The sequence below is a fragment of the Hippocampus comes genome, unplaced genomic scaffold (assembly GCF_001891065.2).
Source record: "Hippocampus comes isolate QL1 unplaced genomic scaffold, H_comes_QL1_v1.1 scaffold14, whole genome shotgun sequence".
Lineage (NCBI taxonomy): Eukaryota > Metazoa > Chordata > Actinopteri > Syngnathiformes > Syngnathidae > Hippocampus > Hippocampus comes.
In genome coordinates this window covers 450,069-468,710 of record NW_017805839.1, presented here as the reverse complement: position 1 = coordinate 468,710, position 18,642 = coordinate 450,069, and the positions used below count along the sequence as shown (strand labels likewise).

At 44.1% G+C, this 18,642-nt stretch overlaps 1 protein-coding gene across 1 annotated transcript in view; it reads left to right on the top strand.

Moving 5' to 3' along the window:
* The window catches only part of LOC109526590 (kazrin-A-like), a 100,024-nt gene that overhangs the window by 32,881 nt on the left and 48,501 nt on the right, over positions 1–18,642 (top strand). The window contains exon 3 of the mRNA XM_019887957.1: positions 7,413–7,602. Coding sequence (XP_019743516.1) covers positions 7,413–7,602 — 190 coding nt within the window. The remainder of the gene's footprint in view (positions 1–7,412; positions 7,603–18,642) is intronic.

Genomic DNA, 18,642 nt, shown 5'->3' with positions numbered 1-18,642 from the left:
CAATTATTCTCTCCCGGAATCACTTCTGCAATGCGGTTAAAAACGTACCTTATCCTGAGCATCCCAGCATTGATGCCTGTTTATTTTTCGTTGGAATATGCAAATATCAGTCTGATGAAAGTAACTGCAGTTTTTAGCATAAGAAAAGGTCCTTGAAACGCAGTTCTGCAAAAATCTGCCATCAGCTGTTCAGCTGCTGGGTGACCTCTCTCTGAAGGCGACGGCATTCATTACCCCCCCCCCCCCAAAAAAAAGGATGCGCCGAGCAGTCTCCCGTCGCTTGTAAAGGGATATTAACAGCTTACTTTGATTTACATTGAAATTCAAGACACTACATGTGAAATGAGTCATGCACGCGGCAAGAGCGGGGATATGATTGACATTTTTCAATTATTACTGCGAGATGAATTTGATATGTGTTGTGCATTAATTAACGGGAGGAAATGGAAGTCTCAGAATCAGCACGGTTTATGTTAAGATTCTGCTGAGGTCCACTGCAGAGCTACCATCGGAGAGTGTAAATTCAGGCTCCTCTTCTGTCTCCTGGCTGGGCCTTTTCCCCTTCCCAAAGAAACTTTCCAAAGACATTTGTTTTTAACTCATTTTGCTAGCTCCTAGGTTTCATTTTAGCGGTAACCTATCATGTGACCGAGAAGCCCCGCCTTGACCTGCGTCAAGAGCGACATATTGTAGACGGATGTAACAGAGAATCCTGTAATTTTTTTCAAAATAAAATATCTTTCAGATTCCGAAATGAATAAAACAGAAGTAACATAAGTTATTTATTTCTGTGCGACCCGGTACCAAATGACCCACGGACCGGTACCGGTCCATGGCCTGGGGGCCAGCAGCAAACAGCACTCGTACCCTTTTTTTCTCATGACAAATGTCATTGGTTTTGACAAAGTCTGAAAATGTTACCATCAAACTCATCTCAGACTGAATTGTAAAAAATGTTCCTGTCGTGCTTCTTGTCATTGAGGTATTCTTCTTTTCTCTTGATTACTTATTTTGATTAAAAATCTGTGAGGCGGGTACTTTTTTATTTATTTCCAGGTAAGGTTTTATTCGTCATATAAGTTTGCATTTGGATGGTCTTAACTGCAAGCACAGGTTTATCCAATATGTCTCTTTTCCCCCAAACTAAAGAATCCTCTTGCACTACACCAATGTTGATTTTCTTTCACTCTCATTTGGATTCTATCTCCTGTCTTGGCTGATTCGGTCGGGCACAAGTAGCAAATGACACCCTGGGAGACAATTAATCATGCCCAGTCTTCCTCAGACCAATTCTCTCGAAATCCTCACCAAGATTGATCACTTGCTTGCCTTTAAAGTCCCACCTGTGAGTGCAATATTGTCGATAGGAATGAAGTACAAGTATGGGACCTGCCTCACATGTTATGGCAACAGTAAAGCATTTTATTAAAATAGTTTGAATTTCAAACCTCTAGTATTACAAGGCGGCCCGGTGGTTAGCATGTAGGCCCCACAGTGCAGAGGTGCATGGTTTGATTCCGCCTCCGGCCTTCCTGTGGGTTTTCTTTGGGTACTCCAGTTTCCTCCCCCATTCCAAAAATATGCGTGGCAGGGTAATGTGGGAGGAAACCGGAGTACCTGAAGAAATCCCACACAGACACGGGGGGAACATGCAAACTCCACACAGGAAGATCGGAGCCTGAAAGCGAACCCATGACCTCTGCACTGTGAGGCTGACGTGTTAACCAGTCAACCAAGGTGCCGCCCATACAAATAAATATATATAGAGTTATACACACACGCACGCACACACCTTCAATCTTTTCGGTTAATTTCAAATTATTTTGTTGGGTCACCCTTTTCATTTTTCCCCACCTCACGAGCGCTAACCCAAGATGGCGTGTGCACGATTGCGCGTCATGACATGTGCGTCATAGCCTTCCAGTGACACGGCAGACAATCATATTGCAGTGGGTCGGATCCAGCCTCGGAGGCTGCTTATTTTTCTGCTCCATTTGCATTCGCTATCGTCAGCATCTGAAGCCATCGCTACCGAGTCTTTCCATATCCAGAGCAAGATTGATAAAACGGACGTTAGAATTACAACTGGCTCGACCTCGCTATGTTCATGGCTGAGGTGTTTTGCCTCTCACGGGAACTTGGTTTTGATGTGATTACTGGTTTAGAAAATGACATTTTTTTATGCACAGCTGGCCTACTAGTGTGCCAACAGTGTCGCCCTCCGGACTTGACTGTTAACAGCTCTTCGGCTTCCTCAAACATTGCCGCTTTATCTTCCAATTGGCACAATTTGGATTAGTCTCTGCAAGACAGGTTTTTTTTTTCTAATCACAACTTTCAGCCCATCTTCTCTAATGGAACCGCAATATTTTTCCTCATTTGGATGCCAAACCCATCCATGTTTTGAAATCCATTTTGGCAGTTTGAAGGCAGTCTCAAATAAGGTGCACAGACATGAACCAATGTTTCCGAACATGTCAGTTTGGTTAAGATTCATTCGCTACATTTTGTCAGTTCTTTTCCAGATCAGGAGCGGGCATAGTATCTGATTGCTTGATTGCTAAGAATTCTGAATGAAGTTGAATTGTGTATGTTGAAGAAATTGAAGCAGAATATACAGTCGCGCATTAAATGATTGCATTGCATGCAGCCACTTGACAAAATAAAATTGAGAAAATTCGACACGGGCGGCCCGGTGGTTGACTGGTTAGCGTGTCGGCCTCACAGTGCAGAGGTGCTCCGCTCGATTCCGGCTCCGGCCTTCCTATGTGGAGTTTGCATGTTCTCTCCATGCCTGTGTGGGTTTTCTCTGGGTGCTCTGGTTTCCACCCACATTCAAAAAACGTGCATGGCAGGTTCATGACACATTCTAAATTGTCCCTAGGTGGATGTTTGTCTACGTGTGCCTTGCGATTGGCTGGCAACCAGCTCAGGGTGTACCCCGGAGACAGCTGGGATAGGCTCCAGCACACCCCGCGACCCTTGAGAGGAAAAGCGGATTTTTTTCAGTGCAAGGTTTCAAACGGAGCACAAAAACTACAAATTGCTGACTTTTTCAGTGAATAACGGGATTGATTTCACAAAGGGGAGGGGCTAGTGGGATTGGTGTATTTGTAAATGGTGAGCTGCAAATATGCAGGGGTGACAGTACATGACCACAAGGAAGTTGGGGGGGGGGGGCGAGGTTGTCTTTACTCATTTTCCCTCATAAGCATGTCTGTCAAAACGAACTTCAATGTCATATGTCGTTGCATCCGTGTTGTAGAAAATCATGCGTGTCATCTGTCGTGTGAGGCTTTTTGAAGGAAATTGGTCGAGAATAGCTGCATCAAGGAACCTGCTTCAGGCTCCCCAAACAGAGCATCTCTCAATCCTTGTCACAAAAATGACAGCTGCTGAATACTGAGCAGAGGAGACAAGAGCCGCCTTCAACCTGAAACACACAATTATACTCCCTCCTTCCCTCGCCATCCTCCACTTCTTCTCTCCCTCAAACACGCACAGCCACAGAGGCAGACATACATGCAGATGCACAGCGACCTAAGAGTTAACCAAACTCCATGTGATAGCTCACTCACACCTACGCGGAGGTTTTATTTAGCACAACATTCATGATCAGATGTGCAACCACGCTCCTTTTTCATCAGGAAAATGGATCCATCTGTTATCGCTTTAGGCCAACAGCCAACGATCTACTTTGACTTGTTAAAATGTCAGTGGCAAGTTACTTTTGGGGTTTCGTTTGCTGATTGTTTTGTTTGTTGTTCAGACAATATGTGTTGGTGTGATATTTGCCTCCCCGACTGCACGCTATTTACAGTTGTCTCCAAACGTACATTTACAAGACAACAATCTACAAAGCGGTATAATCATGAGTCTTGCATGCGGATGACAACGTTGTTGAAATTCTTCCCATGAAATCGCTGTGAGTAACCTGCCCCCCTGATCTTACCTCTAAAACTTCAATCCTTCAAGGTCGTGTGGAACTGGAGCCAACATTTTGACACGCAGTCGTGTTTAGTCTAAAATCTAGTCGACTTTTTGGAAAAAAATATTTGCAGATGCGTGGGGTGGTCGGGAAGGAACGCCCAGAGCAGCGTAGCGCGTCGACCAAATTCACAAAGACGCTGAATTAGACCACCGCACCGGCACGAAAATGATGCTGCACCCGTTTTGACGTCGAGCGCAGACTAATGTGGGTTACCAAATTGTCAGATGAGTCGGGGGCGAGGCAACTTCATGAAGAAGAGAAGCTTGAGTTGGGCTGGCACAAAAATGAAGCCAAGCCCATTTTAACACCGAGCGCAAGGGTGCCAGACTACCAAAATAGGGCTCGAAATGTTAGACTTACATTGTAGTCATCGGTGTTGGGATCGGCCCCAAAATTCTGTCATCACCGTTTGTTTGTGTTCCTTGTTGAAATTGGGAAACTGAGATGAGGAGGATGTGGCCAAAGGCTCAGCTGAGAGTTGAAAAATGTGTCATCACTTTCCAGAAACACATCCCTGCCTGTAGCCTCTCCACCCTCACTTAAATGGAAACGTGTGTCAACAAGACTTTTTGTGTTCTAGGTTAATGAATCAAAGTTTACAACTCTCCATACTTTGTATCATGTCTAACAACAACACAACTTTTACAACTCCTTGTTTAAAGTGACATACAGCACATCATCCATACATCACGATAATGTAGAAAACCATCAACTCACTCTTCACCTTATTGACAGCAAACAAAATAGTATATTTATCATTTTATGTGGCTACAGTAGATACTCGCCTCGGTTGCCTTGAACTGCGCACATTTGTTCTATGACTTGCAAAGAACAAATTTCATTTTGTCTTGTTGCCAGGCAGCAAATACCTTCACTGTGTAATGTTATTGCTTAGCAACACAATTCAGCTCTACTTTGTTAAAGGGGAAGGAAAAAAAAAAAGAAACATTCACAGCGTCTTAATAACTGTTGTTTTTAAGTGTCTATCGTGCGCTTTGATTTCATGATGAGAGTCGGTGCCTTGTCTTGGCTGCAAAATGTCTGCAGAGTGACAGATCCTCGACTATAGCACAATAAAGGATGGCTGCGGACTACTGAGTCCGCTCGCCACTGCTTCCATTCACATGCTAATCTAAACCCCGCCACGCTCACTAATTACCGCTCCTCCGCCACCAGGCACTGATTCACTCCACTGACCAGCACACGCATTCAAGACCTCCGACTTCAGCAATGGCATATTAGTGCCATGTCATCTCAAAGATAGACAGTAAATTTAATCTTGAATCACAAATGAACCGCAAGCCATTGGAGGTTGAATCCGGTGCTTGCGATGATGGTAATATGAAACATTGATGCAAAATATTTTCTGATTTCATATTTATGATGATGCACGGGCGGATGATTTTAAGAATGATATGGTGACAATGAACAAGGTATAGAATCTATTGTGGAAACAATGGATGACCACAGTCGACTTAATCAATAGCAGCCAGTAGACCATCTCGACATTAAGGAAATACTATATCAATGGTTGGGGGCGTTTATTATACTCAACTCCTGTGGGATGAGCAGGCATCGATCAGGGTCTAGGTCCTCTAGGAGGAGGCATTTTGATGAAATACATATCATGACAATGTAAAGTGTATAATTCAACTTTTAGTCCACAAACAAATTTGATTATACTGTACACACCCAATTCCAATGAAGTCGGGATGTTGTGTTCAACATACTGTACATAAAGGCAGAATACCATGAAATCATGTTCATCCTATATTTGATTGATTACACTAGAAGGAGAAGATGTTGAAACTGAATTTTAAATTTTATGGCTGCAACGCGCAACATCATGGACTGTAACATCCACCCATCCATTTTCTAATCCGCTTATCCTCACCAAGGGTCGTGGGTGTGTTGGAGCCTATGCCATCTGTCTTCGGGCAGTAGTCGGGGGACACCCTGAACTGGTTGCCAGCCGATCGATAGCTGAAAAACAATTTACGCTCACAATCACACCGAGGGACAATTTGGAATCCGCCATGCATGCTTTTGGAAGGGAGGAAACCGGAGTACCCGCAGAAAACTCACACAGGCCCGGGGAGAAAATGCAAACTCCACACAGGAAGGCCGGAGCCAGAATCGAACCCTGCACCGCTCCACTGTGAGGCCGCTGTGCTAACCAGTCGATACCGTGCTGCCCCGTAACATATTGAATGAAATAAACAATTACATTATTATCGGTAGGGCCCCACAAAAAATATATATTTCACATGTATAGTTCTATAATTAAAGCTATAAAAAAATGACAGACAGAAAAATATTTATCAAAAACACACAACAATCAACTGTGATTGGCATGATCTTTACCAGCCATCACTGTCTGTTTTACGATAGATGCTTCCCATGTACAAAGTACAATGGCTTCATATGATGTACATACAGTACTAGCTGCAAGTCTTATTCTCTCAAGCTGTACAGCGATGAAATAACACATTTTCACGAAGCCCACCAAAGCTTTACGTTTACATTTAACGTGGGTGGAAATTGACACAATTGATCAGCATTATTAATGGCCTGCTTAGCCACGTGACACTTCAGTGGTTCATTGTCTCCGGTTGTTTCCATTTTTTTTTAACAAAGTAAAATTGACCCCCCTGTTATCTTTCCTCAGTTTTTTTTTTCAAAGGGATACTCACTATCCATTTGGATGCACGCAAATGCCACTCAGCATCAAAACAAGAGGGTTTTACCTTGCTGAAGTTAAACTTTGCTTGTGTTTCACCTTGCTACACCTGATTTGTCAAACAAATAAGTCCCCCTTCCTGTCGAACGCCGAAGGAAGGACACACACGGGCAAGGAGGAAGAGGCCACACTTAATTTCGCTTTCATGACTTTTCCCACACTTGGTAAGATTACTGTTTTGTGGTTTCACTTCAAACACTATTAACCACAACCTTAGAGCAGTATCTTCACAAAATACTCGTGACTTGCCTGAGCTCACAAGAGTAGCCTACTCTCCCCCACCCCTCTGACTCTCTGCGAAAGTGGTACAGTCCATTTGAAAAAAGGTGCCTGTCATCTCAATGCTCTGTGTCCTTTCAACAGTCAGCTGCGGGCAGCGCGATTCATGGGGGGCAGTGCAGGCTAACACTTTCGCACATGTGCTTACTGAAGTCACAGGCTGCACTGACACTCTTGCAACACACAGACACACACACACACACACACACACACACACACACACTGTCCCTCCAGCAGATTTCCCCAGAAGTGGATGACTCTTTGCAAGCGAAAGGACAAACTGCTTCGAGGATTTAACTTGGCTTCCTCCTCAAAAGACCAAAAGAAGGATTTATTTGCCTCCGCTGGAAATGCACAACTTGTCAGCATGACAACACCTTTTCCGGATTCTCCTCTCCGCAGGCAAAAATCCTGAAAATGATGGATGACAACAAGCAGCTGGCTCAGCGCATCGACGGGGCCATTCAGTCTGCCAGCCAGGAGGTGACCAACTTGCGCTCGGAACTGAGCGCCACCAGCCGCAGACTGACCGAGCTGGGGGCCGCTGACCCTTCCGGCAGCATGCTTGAGACCCTGCAGCACAATCACAACGGTGAGACGACAACGCGGGCTGCGAGTGGGAAGCGCGTGCGGAGAAAGAGCAAACGCTGAGACGCGTGCGGACGCGGTTCGTATTGTACGATGACGCGCGGAACACGTGCTGCAAACTGTTAGGAAACCGACACAATTCATGAGTGGTTGGGTTCAACAAAAGAGATGTGACGTTTCTGGCCGCTTGTGTCCACTCTCACCCCCCTGCCTCCCTTCCCTGTCGTGTTGAATAATTAACCTTGTGAACCTTTAAGAGGGGGTAGTGCTGCACTTTGGTAGGGCCCGAGCGGGTGAAGTTACACACTCTTTTTGTGGGTGTGGGTGTGGGTGTGTGTCTCCTCGCACTCTGGGCTGCCAGTCCATTCATTCTGCCCTATACTGGCCGATGGATCTGTGTGTCCCAAAGAGGTGGGTGGCTTTCGGGTTGCCGTGGGTTACTGTTACCGAGAGCTCTTGAATAGTTGCCCAGTCTGTAGAATGCTTGTCCAGTGTTTTGTGTGCTGTTGTTTGCCCCTTTTTTTTCTACCTTCATATACTCAGTTGGACTTAAATAGCTGACAGATGTGTGTATTTACACATGGTTGGTGACATAAGCATGCTTGGCCTACCAAATCCTGGCACACACACACGTACTTCCACACTCTCGCCGTTTCCATAGCAGTCAGCTGCTCCAGCCAGCTGTCTGTCTGCACTGTGTTCCCTCCCAACCTACATATTTGAGACACCTCAGAGGTCAAGCTACACTCTTGCCGTAAATGTCGACTCTATTTCCTCTTTTCGTATTCACATGGAAAAAAAAAAAAAAGACCTCAGCCAGCATTCTCTGCTATGTGACTACTAAGTCATGTCGTGCTTGTTGACCTCGATTAGAAGGAAACACGGCCCGGGCAGAACACACTCGATGACTTTCAAATTGCTCTGTTGTCAATTGCTTTGGGTACCTATGCCTTCATTTTTATTTGGATGTTTTGCTTTAACTCCAGTACACATTAACACTCCTGCTGTTACCATAGCTGTGTGTGTGTGTGTGTGTGTGTGTGTGTGTGTGTGTGTGTGTGTGTGTGTGAGAGAGAGACACGACAAGCATTCCTCTGAGAGCGCTGATGTCATCGTCCCTCGAACTGCTTGGCTGCTTAGATAAAATGATGCCCGCAAGGTTCATGTTCAGTGACGGAAATGACATTCAACTCAATTCTTTCGACTTCTTTTTGTGCCCAAAAGAAGCAGATGCATGGATCTTGGGTCCGCCAATGTGTGCGTCATACTCCCCAATTTGCACACGATTCAGTAATGCCCCCCTGCTTTGATTTGACCTTCTTACCTTTTCCACTCGTTGTCAAACGCGGTTTATTTTTTTGCTCCATGCCCAGCTCTCGTTATCTGGTCTTTCTCCCCGGAGCTGTCCTTTACCACCCGAGGTGTATGCGAGTAATGGCTGGGGCTCGGTGGATTCGGTAATTTATCATCAGTGGCTACATTTGGAAAGGGAAGTGCGCGCGAAGGGTCGCCGGTTCATTGCACAGCCGGCGCAGCGCGAGTCCTGAGGGAAGAGCGGTTGCCGGTGCTACCTGGCAGCACAGCAACAGAAGCAAGCAGCCACCTCGCCAGTAGGATGCGCTTGCTTCAATTACATCGCTTCTACCTAGAGGTAATATTATGCTACGCCGTGAAAAAAAAATACACATTTGTATCCCCTTATCTGTGTATGTGCGCTTAGCCACTTCATGAAAAGTTGGACTTTTTAATGTCTGGTCACGAAATATGACATATGTGACTTACTCCCACCTCTGCTTTCAGGACCTTTTGAATGCAACCTCTGTTTTATTCCTCGTTGTGGTGGAGAACCCAAATGTATAATATTCATCTTCACGAGAGTGTTAAGCGGAAGATCAGAGCTGAATGAGCCCAGTGATGTTATTTAGCACGGGGGAATTACTCGTCTATATTCATCATTAATAAGGTGCCACATTTAAATGTTAAAACGGTAGTTAGACTGCAGCGTAGTAACGGGAATCGTGACATTTCAGTTGAAAGCACTTGCAAGTATTGCATTTTTAATTCTTATGTGTATCCGGACATGACATCATTCTTGGCTACAGACGAGTTTAGTTTGAACTTTTTCTCAGGAAATACTTAGGACAGAGGGTGGCTGGCATCCCACGTCTGCGGATTTTGGTATGTGGCTTCAAATTTGGCAAAGGCAGCAGTGGAAAGAACAGTCCCGGTGTCCCAACTACTTTTGTCCATGTCGTGCGTTTCCCAATGCTGAAACATTCCGCATGAAGGCGCGTCGCTTTGCTCGGACCGCTTTACGGTTATTTATCGGTGATTGGTTGTGGTCCCTCCAAAGTCACATCCGATTTCTTGAGGTGTACAATTTCCTGAATTCCGATGACAAGGTTTTGCTTGAACAGCATTTTTTTTTTTTTACCCCTGACATTTTATAACGTGCCATTATTTTGATGCCTTTTTTTTTCGTGCGCGGGGGACCGGGTCTAAACATGCTGTCGCTCACAGAAACGTTTGGTGTGGAATAACTATGGAAATAAATCCCCCGCCCCAAAAAAGGAGAAAGATTTTAGGACAGCGCAGTCATGCATGTCAGTGGTCAATTAGATGTGAAAATGTGTTATTCGTTATTTTAGATGGTATTGGAATTCCACTTTTCAATGCGAAACAAAATAGGATAATCTTTTCCAGGGTCTCAGGTTTTTTTGGGCAGGATTAGTAAAACATTTATTTGGCAGTTTCTGCTTATATGACTACTCATTAAAGCAGGGAAAGACCACAAAAACAATTTCCTTTGGCTGATGTCGTTCTCCTGGTGCAGAATGAATCTTGGATTCAGGAAGGAGTGCGCCGCCCTCCGGAGATGGCATTCCAAATGGAACGACCCGCGTTGGCATAATTGACAAGATGAAAAGGTGAACGCGTGAATGAAGGTCGCAATTAGTTGCCTGTAATGCATGTTGATGATGAATGAGGCTAGTCAGGAAGCAGACCGTGTGCTTCACACCCATTTAAATCACTGTCCATGTTGGAAACATTGGAGAGCGAGAGAGAGGGCGGGAAACGACCGTGACATTTTGATTTACAAGCCACCCAAAAACTTTTTAACTTAGTCTTAACCACAAATTGGGTGTGTACTCACATCACTGTTGCTCTCACACCCCAATGTGGTCATCGGGTGTCGTCTAGGAGGAAAGACTTTAGTCTGGCACCACAAACTCACATTTTTATACTCAAATCTTTGTGTTGACTCGAGTAAACCTTCCTTGCAAACGGATAGGAAAGCCTCTCGGAAATGTTTTGCTATTTTTTGATGATTTTCATCCAGTGGCTCTCCACTATGTTAATGTGGATCCCTCTGTGTCTTTCCAAACGTATTTCTCTCTGCACGCTTAATGCAGAAGCAGATGGTCCGGCTGAGTGTGCTGCGTATTTAATGTTGCCATTGAGTCAGAGGTGGGTAGAGCGGGCAAAAATTGTAATCGCTTAAGAATACTGTTACTTTGGAATAGGGATGTGCAAATGGATGTGGCCCACAACCACGCGCCGAGTGGCCCCTTGATCAATTATTTAAAAAAAAATGGGAATGGGAAATGGGAAAATCAAAAATATGAAATAAAGCAAAAAAAGAAAAATCTGCAAATATACGAATCCACAGGTGCCGAACTGTGAACACGCAGGGGTCGACTGGAGTTTGAAGTTGTAATATTACCAATCACCATAAAATTCGTTTTTGCACTTCTTGTTGGTTTCTTGTTTAGAAGTTTTGTGCAGTCTTTGAATTGTAATTTTTTATGCGTGAGACCTTTTCACTGGAAAAACTGCAGTTTGTTGTTACTGTAGTTAAGCAAAGTGGGCGTTTTTTTGTATTTGAAAGATATATGATCAAAAATGGACTGCACATATTTTGCACATATACTTGTATTTTGTCCTTATTTAAAGTTGCATTTTTTTCGACATATGGTCAAGTCTAATTTTGCACTCTCCATACAGGAGCCAAATACTCAAGTACTCAATTTACAAAAAAACAAAAAAACAACAACAAAAAAAACAAATCGGAGGTTGTTTGGCAGTAGCAGGTCCACTGCATTCGAATGCAAATGTGACGCCAAAGTTGCGGTGTCCTATGAAAATGGACCAGAAATAACGTGCAGTATAAATGTCAAGGCATTTATTATTCTGTACATCCCAGAAGGTGACAAGCCAAATTGAGTTATGGCCTACCAAATAAAGAAACCTACTGTGACAAATGATTTAAAGTCACCCTAACATGATAGGGAAACTTTGTAGTCCCCCCCCCACCCCCCACCCCATTGTAACAACTATGATGTCTCATTAGTCTCCATGGCCTACTTTTTTGTTGCTGTTTAGCCAAAGGCTCGACAAAACAAATTAGTCCTTCCGATACAGTGGAGGAGATTAATGTATTTTGGATCTGTCATTGCCCCGCAACAACGAAAGCATCACAAGTTGGACAAAAAAAGTTATATCTCATTCAGATATCCGATCGCCCGCATGCTCAAAGTCAAATGGCCTGCTCTGTGGCCGCAGCCGTTTGGCACCCGAATCAACCGAGAAATGTGGGCGCTTGTCAAGCGCGGAGCCACCCCGGTGCCGGTTGTGTGATATGATGGAGAGTGCAGGCAAAAGAGGAGAATGGCTTGTATAGGGTTCGCCGCGGGGCCTTTGAAGATATTGTCACCAATTATCCACAGTGCGGTGCATGCGTGCTCGCGACTGTGGCAGCAGAAACGGCAAAATGACATTTCTCTTGTTCATCTCATTTCTGCCACTTGTATGGAGATGGAATGGATGTGAGCCTTATTTATTTCTGTCCTCTGTCCCATTTCCGGGAGGCTCATACCGTATGTGTTTGATGTGATGAATGCTGCTGCAGTATTATTTGGGCTTGTCTTGGTGTCATACGTTTTGCTGGGTCTGGCATGAACCTATTCGCTTTGTCTGAAGCTCCAGTTTCAAAGTCATAGCTTCCATTTAGCAGAGCTGTTCTTATACTGGGTAACAAGTGACAGACACTTCAACCTTGTACAGTCTGTACCAGGGGTCGGCAACCCAAAATGTTGAAAGAGCCATTTTGGACCAAAAAAAACCCCCGCAAAAACAAATATGTCTGGAGCCGCTAAAAATTAAAAGCCTTTTAATGAAGGCAACACACGCCGTATGTATCTACAGTATATGGGCTATATTAGCCTACTCAAAATGACTACGTTGGCTACAAATACACAATGAGCCTTCATGATCCAATGTTTTATTTTTTCTTCCCTGCAGTCATCCTGTACAGGATCTACTTTTCGATCAACCGCCCTCCCGCGATCGACCCGTTACCACACAGGCGCGCATACGCACACATTTACACACAAATGCCATAGTGAGCAACTGCCACAACGGCCCCGAAGACGAACAAAACAGAAAAAAAAACTAGACGTAAGAGTTTGTGTCTATTTCGAGACCTGACGCGGCGGCATGGGATGCACTTTTGCGGCGTGTTAACAATCATAACTCACGCGTACCATTTTCAGATGCGTCTCTCGGCCCTTCAGATTGCCATTCTTTGCCAGTACCCTCGGTGAATTGTACGGTGTAACCCCCTACGATAAATGAGGGATGTCTGTAATCAATTAAAAATAATTGACATCATTATTATACATATGTTGTCACTTGTTGTGTTTCGAATGCATTCCAATGATACCAAACTTTTGAAATTAGGGTAAAGAAATTTTGTGAAATTTTGGGGTCATCTCACAACTCTAAACGTTTTCACCGTTCTGCTTTTGATGCATCAATTTCAAGAGAAATAGCGGGTCGGTTTATCTACAGTTATACGACTCCAGGAAAGAGCGTGCAAGGGCTGCATGGGTGCTTTTGAATTGTCATTGTTTGTTATTATTGTTATTTTTTTTTAATATCAAGTGGGGAAAAAAATCAAAACGAGAATTTCTTTTTAGGCAATATTGTCCTGGCCTATTTTATTTATTTATTGATTTATTTACTTCTTAATTAAAAACAAACAAACATGTTGGACGTGAAAACACAACTTTGATAACGGTTTCGCTGCTTTCTCCACAGAAACCCAATCGAGTGCCAAAACAGTCACATATTTGTGTCAAGAAAACTAAAACTGATTTGATTGAATGCAAGGCTGCTAGTCAATAAACATCTTGCACCCTTTGACTCTGACAATTGGTGACCCAATTAAAACAGACCCATTTTTACCTGACCCATTTGGCAAAGGCCGACTTCGTAGAAAGGGGTTCTGTCAGTCGTCATCTGTACCTGTGGGTAAAAAACAAAAAAAGCAAAAAAGGACGTTTCGCTTCTCTCACAGAAGCTTCGTCAGCGGTAGACAACCCTGAAGTCTCCGTGAAGACTCCGGGAAGTTGCTCTGCGCTAAAAAGCTGAGCGTGGCCTGTTTGAGGACTGGGTGGGGATGGTTAGTCACGCCCCTATTGGTTTATTAGAGGCCCATTGGTTTCTAAATTCCCTATCATTGGGTCTTGATTAGGCCTATTGTTTGGGCTAAGGCTGAATAGCTACTTTCAGTTAGCCTGATCAGCATGTCTATGTCCCTTACTGGTCAACAAGTTATTGTAAATAGGAGACAGGTTAAATCTGATACCTCCTTCACGGTTCAGAGAGGGTGAAAATTTTTTAACAAAAATCGCTTCTTTTACCCCCCTTTCAAACCATCTCTTTTCTGTTCCTAGGATTTTTACTTGTTCATCTTCAATTGTGTGGTTTGTTTCTTTTAAGTGTGCGTATACTGCACTTTTGTTATCATTGTTTTTCCATTTGTGTTGATAAAGTCTTTTCTTGAGTGTTTGTTTGGTTTCTCCAATGTAATGTTCCTTGCACTCACTTTCTTGGCAACGGATGGAATAAATCAGATTGCATTTTTGGGTGTTAGGAACCCGGTCTTTGGGGTGTACTAGTTTTTGTCTCAATGTGTTTATCGGTTTAAAATAAACAGGAATATCATGTTGTAGAAATATTCTTTGTATTTTCTCTGAGAGGCCGGCAATATAAGGTACACAGACACCCCTTCAGAGCAACTTCCCGGAGTCTTCACGGAGACTTCAGGGTTGTCTACCGCTGACGAAGCTTCTGTGAGAGAAGCGAAACGTCCTTTTTTGCTTTTTTTGTTTTTTTTGTTTTTTACCCACAGGTACAGATGACGACTGACAGAACCCTTTCTACGATGGAACTTTCCTGTACGACTGAGAGCCTCCACAAGCAACAAAGGCCGACTTGGATAAATGCGTTGCTCAAGGCACAAAATGGATTGTAATGGCCTGCATCTTCCAATGAAATATTAGTTGAAAGTTGCAAGAACATTCACTTTTTGTCCGCTGTTTCCTACTCTTGACAAGTGTGAACTGGTGCGGATTTGAGTTTGAGGGATTATGGCCATTTAAAAATGATTGCCGCATTGCAAATAATAACCTATCTTCGGGGGAACATTCCATTTAAAGCTCCCAGACTCCATTCATTGACTGAATTGTTTATTGAAGTGAGGTGTGGTAGCTGTGACTCATTCGGCTGTAAATTGTCCATTTATCAGCATGCATGCTGTCCAGCCAGCTGGTGCCTGCTGGGGTGAAGAAGCAGATGGAGCACGGCTGGATGTCACAGTGGGTGGGCAGGTGGGCCCCGCCGTAAGATATCGGGATGCTCACTGGGACGGACCGGCCCCACTCAGTGCCGCTCCGCGGGGAAACGGACAAGGTGTGTTGTATAAGAGTGACGTGCCAAGCCTGACAAATTGGATGTCGTCTGTCGGCGATAGGAAGGCGGTGTCATTGTGATGTTGGTAGAATATGAAGAAGCAGATGTGCAAAATGGGCAAGTGCGCGAGTGCGCGCCTCAGCTGTGATGTCACGTCAAAGAGCGGCTTTGTTCACGCACTTTCAAGATATGTGTCAAAGGTGTGCGCGAAAGCCAGAGGAAAGGCAGCTGCCCTTTAACAAGACTCAGAATGCCGGCGGTGCTATTTTCAGGACACAATGTTTGTGAGATATACTGTTAAGATTAAGAAAACCTTTATTAATTCCATTTAAAGCTCCCAGACTCCATTCATTGACTGAATTGTTTATTGAAGTGAGGTGTGGTAGCTGTGACTCATTCGGCTGTAAATTGTCCATTTATCAGCATGCATGCTGTCCAGCCAGCTGGTGCCTGCTGGGGTGAAGAAGCAGATGGAGCACGGCTGGATGTCACAGTGGGTGGGCAGGTGGGCCCCGCCGTAAGATATCGGGATGCTCACTGGGACGGACCGGCCCCACTCAGTGCCGCTCCGCGGGGAAACGGACAAGGTGTGTTGTATAAGAGTGACGTGCCAAGCCTGACAAATTGGATGTCGTCTGTCGGCGATAGGAAGGCGGTGTCATTGTGATGTTGGTAGAATATGAAGAAGCAGATGTGCAAAATGGGCAAGTGCGCAAGTGCGCGCCTCAGCTGTGATGTCACGTCAAAGAGCGGCTTTGTTCACGCACTTTCAAGATATGTGTCAAAGGTGTGCGCGAAAGCCAGAGGAAAGGCAGCTGCCCTTTAACAAGACTCAGAATGCCGGCGGTGCTATTTTCAGGACACAATGTTTGTGAGATATACTGTTAAGATTAAGAAAACCTTTATTAGTCTCGCAATGGAGAAATTCACAATTTTTTAATAGGCATTCCATGTGTCATTGACCGCATTAGTTGTTTTGCTCTAACAAAATCATGAATGAAAATTACTTTCAAATGCTGATCAGTCGCGTTCTTGTCCATTAAGGACGCCAGAGAAAGTGTCAGTACATACGTCGCGCCATGGCTCAGCGGTATAGTGGTCGTCTCCCAAAGCAGAGGTTGGGAGTTTGATCCCCGGCTATTGTGACCATGCCAAAGTGTCCTTGATGATGCTACGTCATCAGTAAGTCAATGAGGTAAAACGGCGCGAGGCGCTTTGGGTACCGAAGGTAGAAAAGCGCTATCGAAGTGACAGCCCATTTGCCATTTACTCAACAATCTAAATCAGACCTATTAAAATAGCACAGTATATTTTCTCCTGTTTTGTAAGTTGATTGTGAACTCCTATTGATTCCCTGAGTGCGGCTAAGAGTAACAAGCTAATGTGTTTGCGGTCGATACGTCGGATGGCAGCATTGAACCACAATGACACGTGACTCTACGTGCTGGACCATGTGCGGAAAGCTGTAGTTGTGATTTCCTCACGCAGTCGTTTTAAACAGGGTCAATTTGTTGTAACGAACAGCGGCCGCTGAGTCCTTAGCAGCAGAAAACGATAAAGGTGAATGAAGGATCAATGCGGGAAGCGCAATACAAGATTTGACCCCACTTTATTTGTACAACTTCCCTGGTGATCGCATAACCTCAGAACCAGTTGGTCAGATCGTACTACCCAGTGGAAAATGTCGTGTTAACATATTGAAATCTTAACGATCTTGTCAAGTATTGGTTCATGCTTAATCATTGCCCCACGGTCTCTGACTCATGCCAGTGTCTCAAGCGAGCGTGATTCATAATGGCATGCGATTATGAAAGTGTGTAGTTGTGATGACAGTAAATTGTCACAGAGAAAGCATATCCAGCTTCAACAAAATACCAGGGTTAGCAAAACTAAGATAGCATTAGCACCGTAAACAAGTCAATGTTAGCCACGGCTGCTACGTTGGTAGCATGAATTATTCTTCATGGAGTGTGACTATACCACTAAATGTTATCAGTTTGAAGTCCGTTATTTGGAAAGTACACTCAATTAAAACTCAACAACAACAGATTAATAAATGATTCCGCCTCGCTTCAGAATCCTTTCAGCTGCCTCACGTGTCTTTGCTCCGCTTCTGTATGCTAGTCTTCGTCCCAGTTGTTGGAAAACTAAATATGGGCATTTTTTTTTTTTTGTCTTTTTACATTTTCTTGAGGTTGATATTCTGCCATAGTTTCTGCAATGCTCGTGAAGCTCGAGGTAAAAGGCAAGTGCAAGGCATACGGCCTTGTGCCCGCTGTGAGATCGCCCATGAGTGTGCGCACGGTGAATGTTGAGCAACTCATCTGTCAAAACTTAGGGTTGACTCCTCTCAGCTGACATTTTTAACAGTTGCGACAAAAAGGATCGATTTTTTTGTTGCTGTTGAAAATTATAAACCCCCGTCTTCAAAAGGCTGTTCTTTGATAAACATTTGCACTAGTAGCATAGTGGCACATGCTGCTACCTTTCATGCACACTGCGCACGTTTGATTCCTGGCCAGTGCCCCAAAACCCAGCCAACTGCTGGTACCAAGCCTAGATTAAAAACAAAAACAAATCTGGAGGTTGTGTGAGAAAAAACTGAGCCAAACAAATCATACGAGTAACTTGCTGCAATGACAAGCTGAATGTCGCAACAACCTTTGCCGGAGTCGAGATTTACCGCAGGTGTTTTTAGTATGCGCAAGTGTACCGTACATCACTTAGAGGTGCATTTCAATTATGTTATGGTCACATTGGTATTGGTATATGGTAGGGAAGGGTTTCAAATTGATTTTTCCTTTTCATAGCCACGCTATTGATAAACAAAACCATCAATCGATCCTTTCATCTTGTCCCATAAATTCATGTAACATCTCGCGTCCTGTGAGATCTTGTCACGATGCGAGAGTAGCCTATCACCCCTGTTCAATGATAACATCCGTGATTAATGTTACTGCGGTGGGATCAATTGATGTAACGATTCATGTATTTATGGATGCACCAAATTAGAGCGAGAAGTTTCTACTATTGGCATTGCTTCTGAGAATGCCGTCCATATGAAAGTAAAAATTGAGCGAACTCGATTATTTGGTTATTGTGTTTGTATTTACTTTCTGCCGGTTTATTGGTAACAACGGTTTTGGAACCTGACGCATTTTTAGGCTATAAAGGGCTCTTGCTTACACGAATGTGTCAGCATGTCACCAACGGGAAGTCGTCGCGGCGGCTATTATTCACCGCTTAAAATACATTCCCGCACAAAAACCACAGCATCAATCTCAGTAAG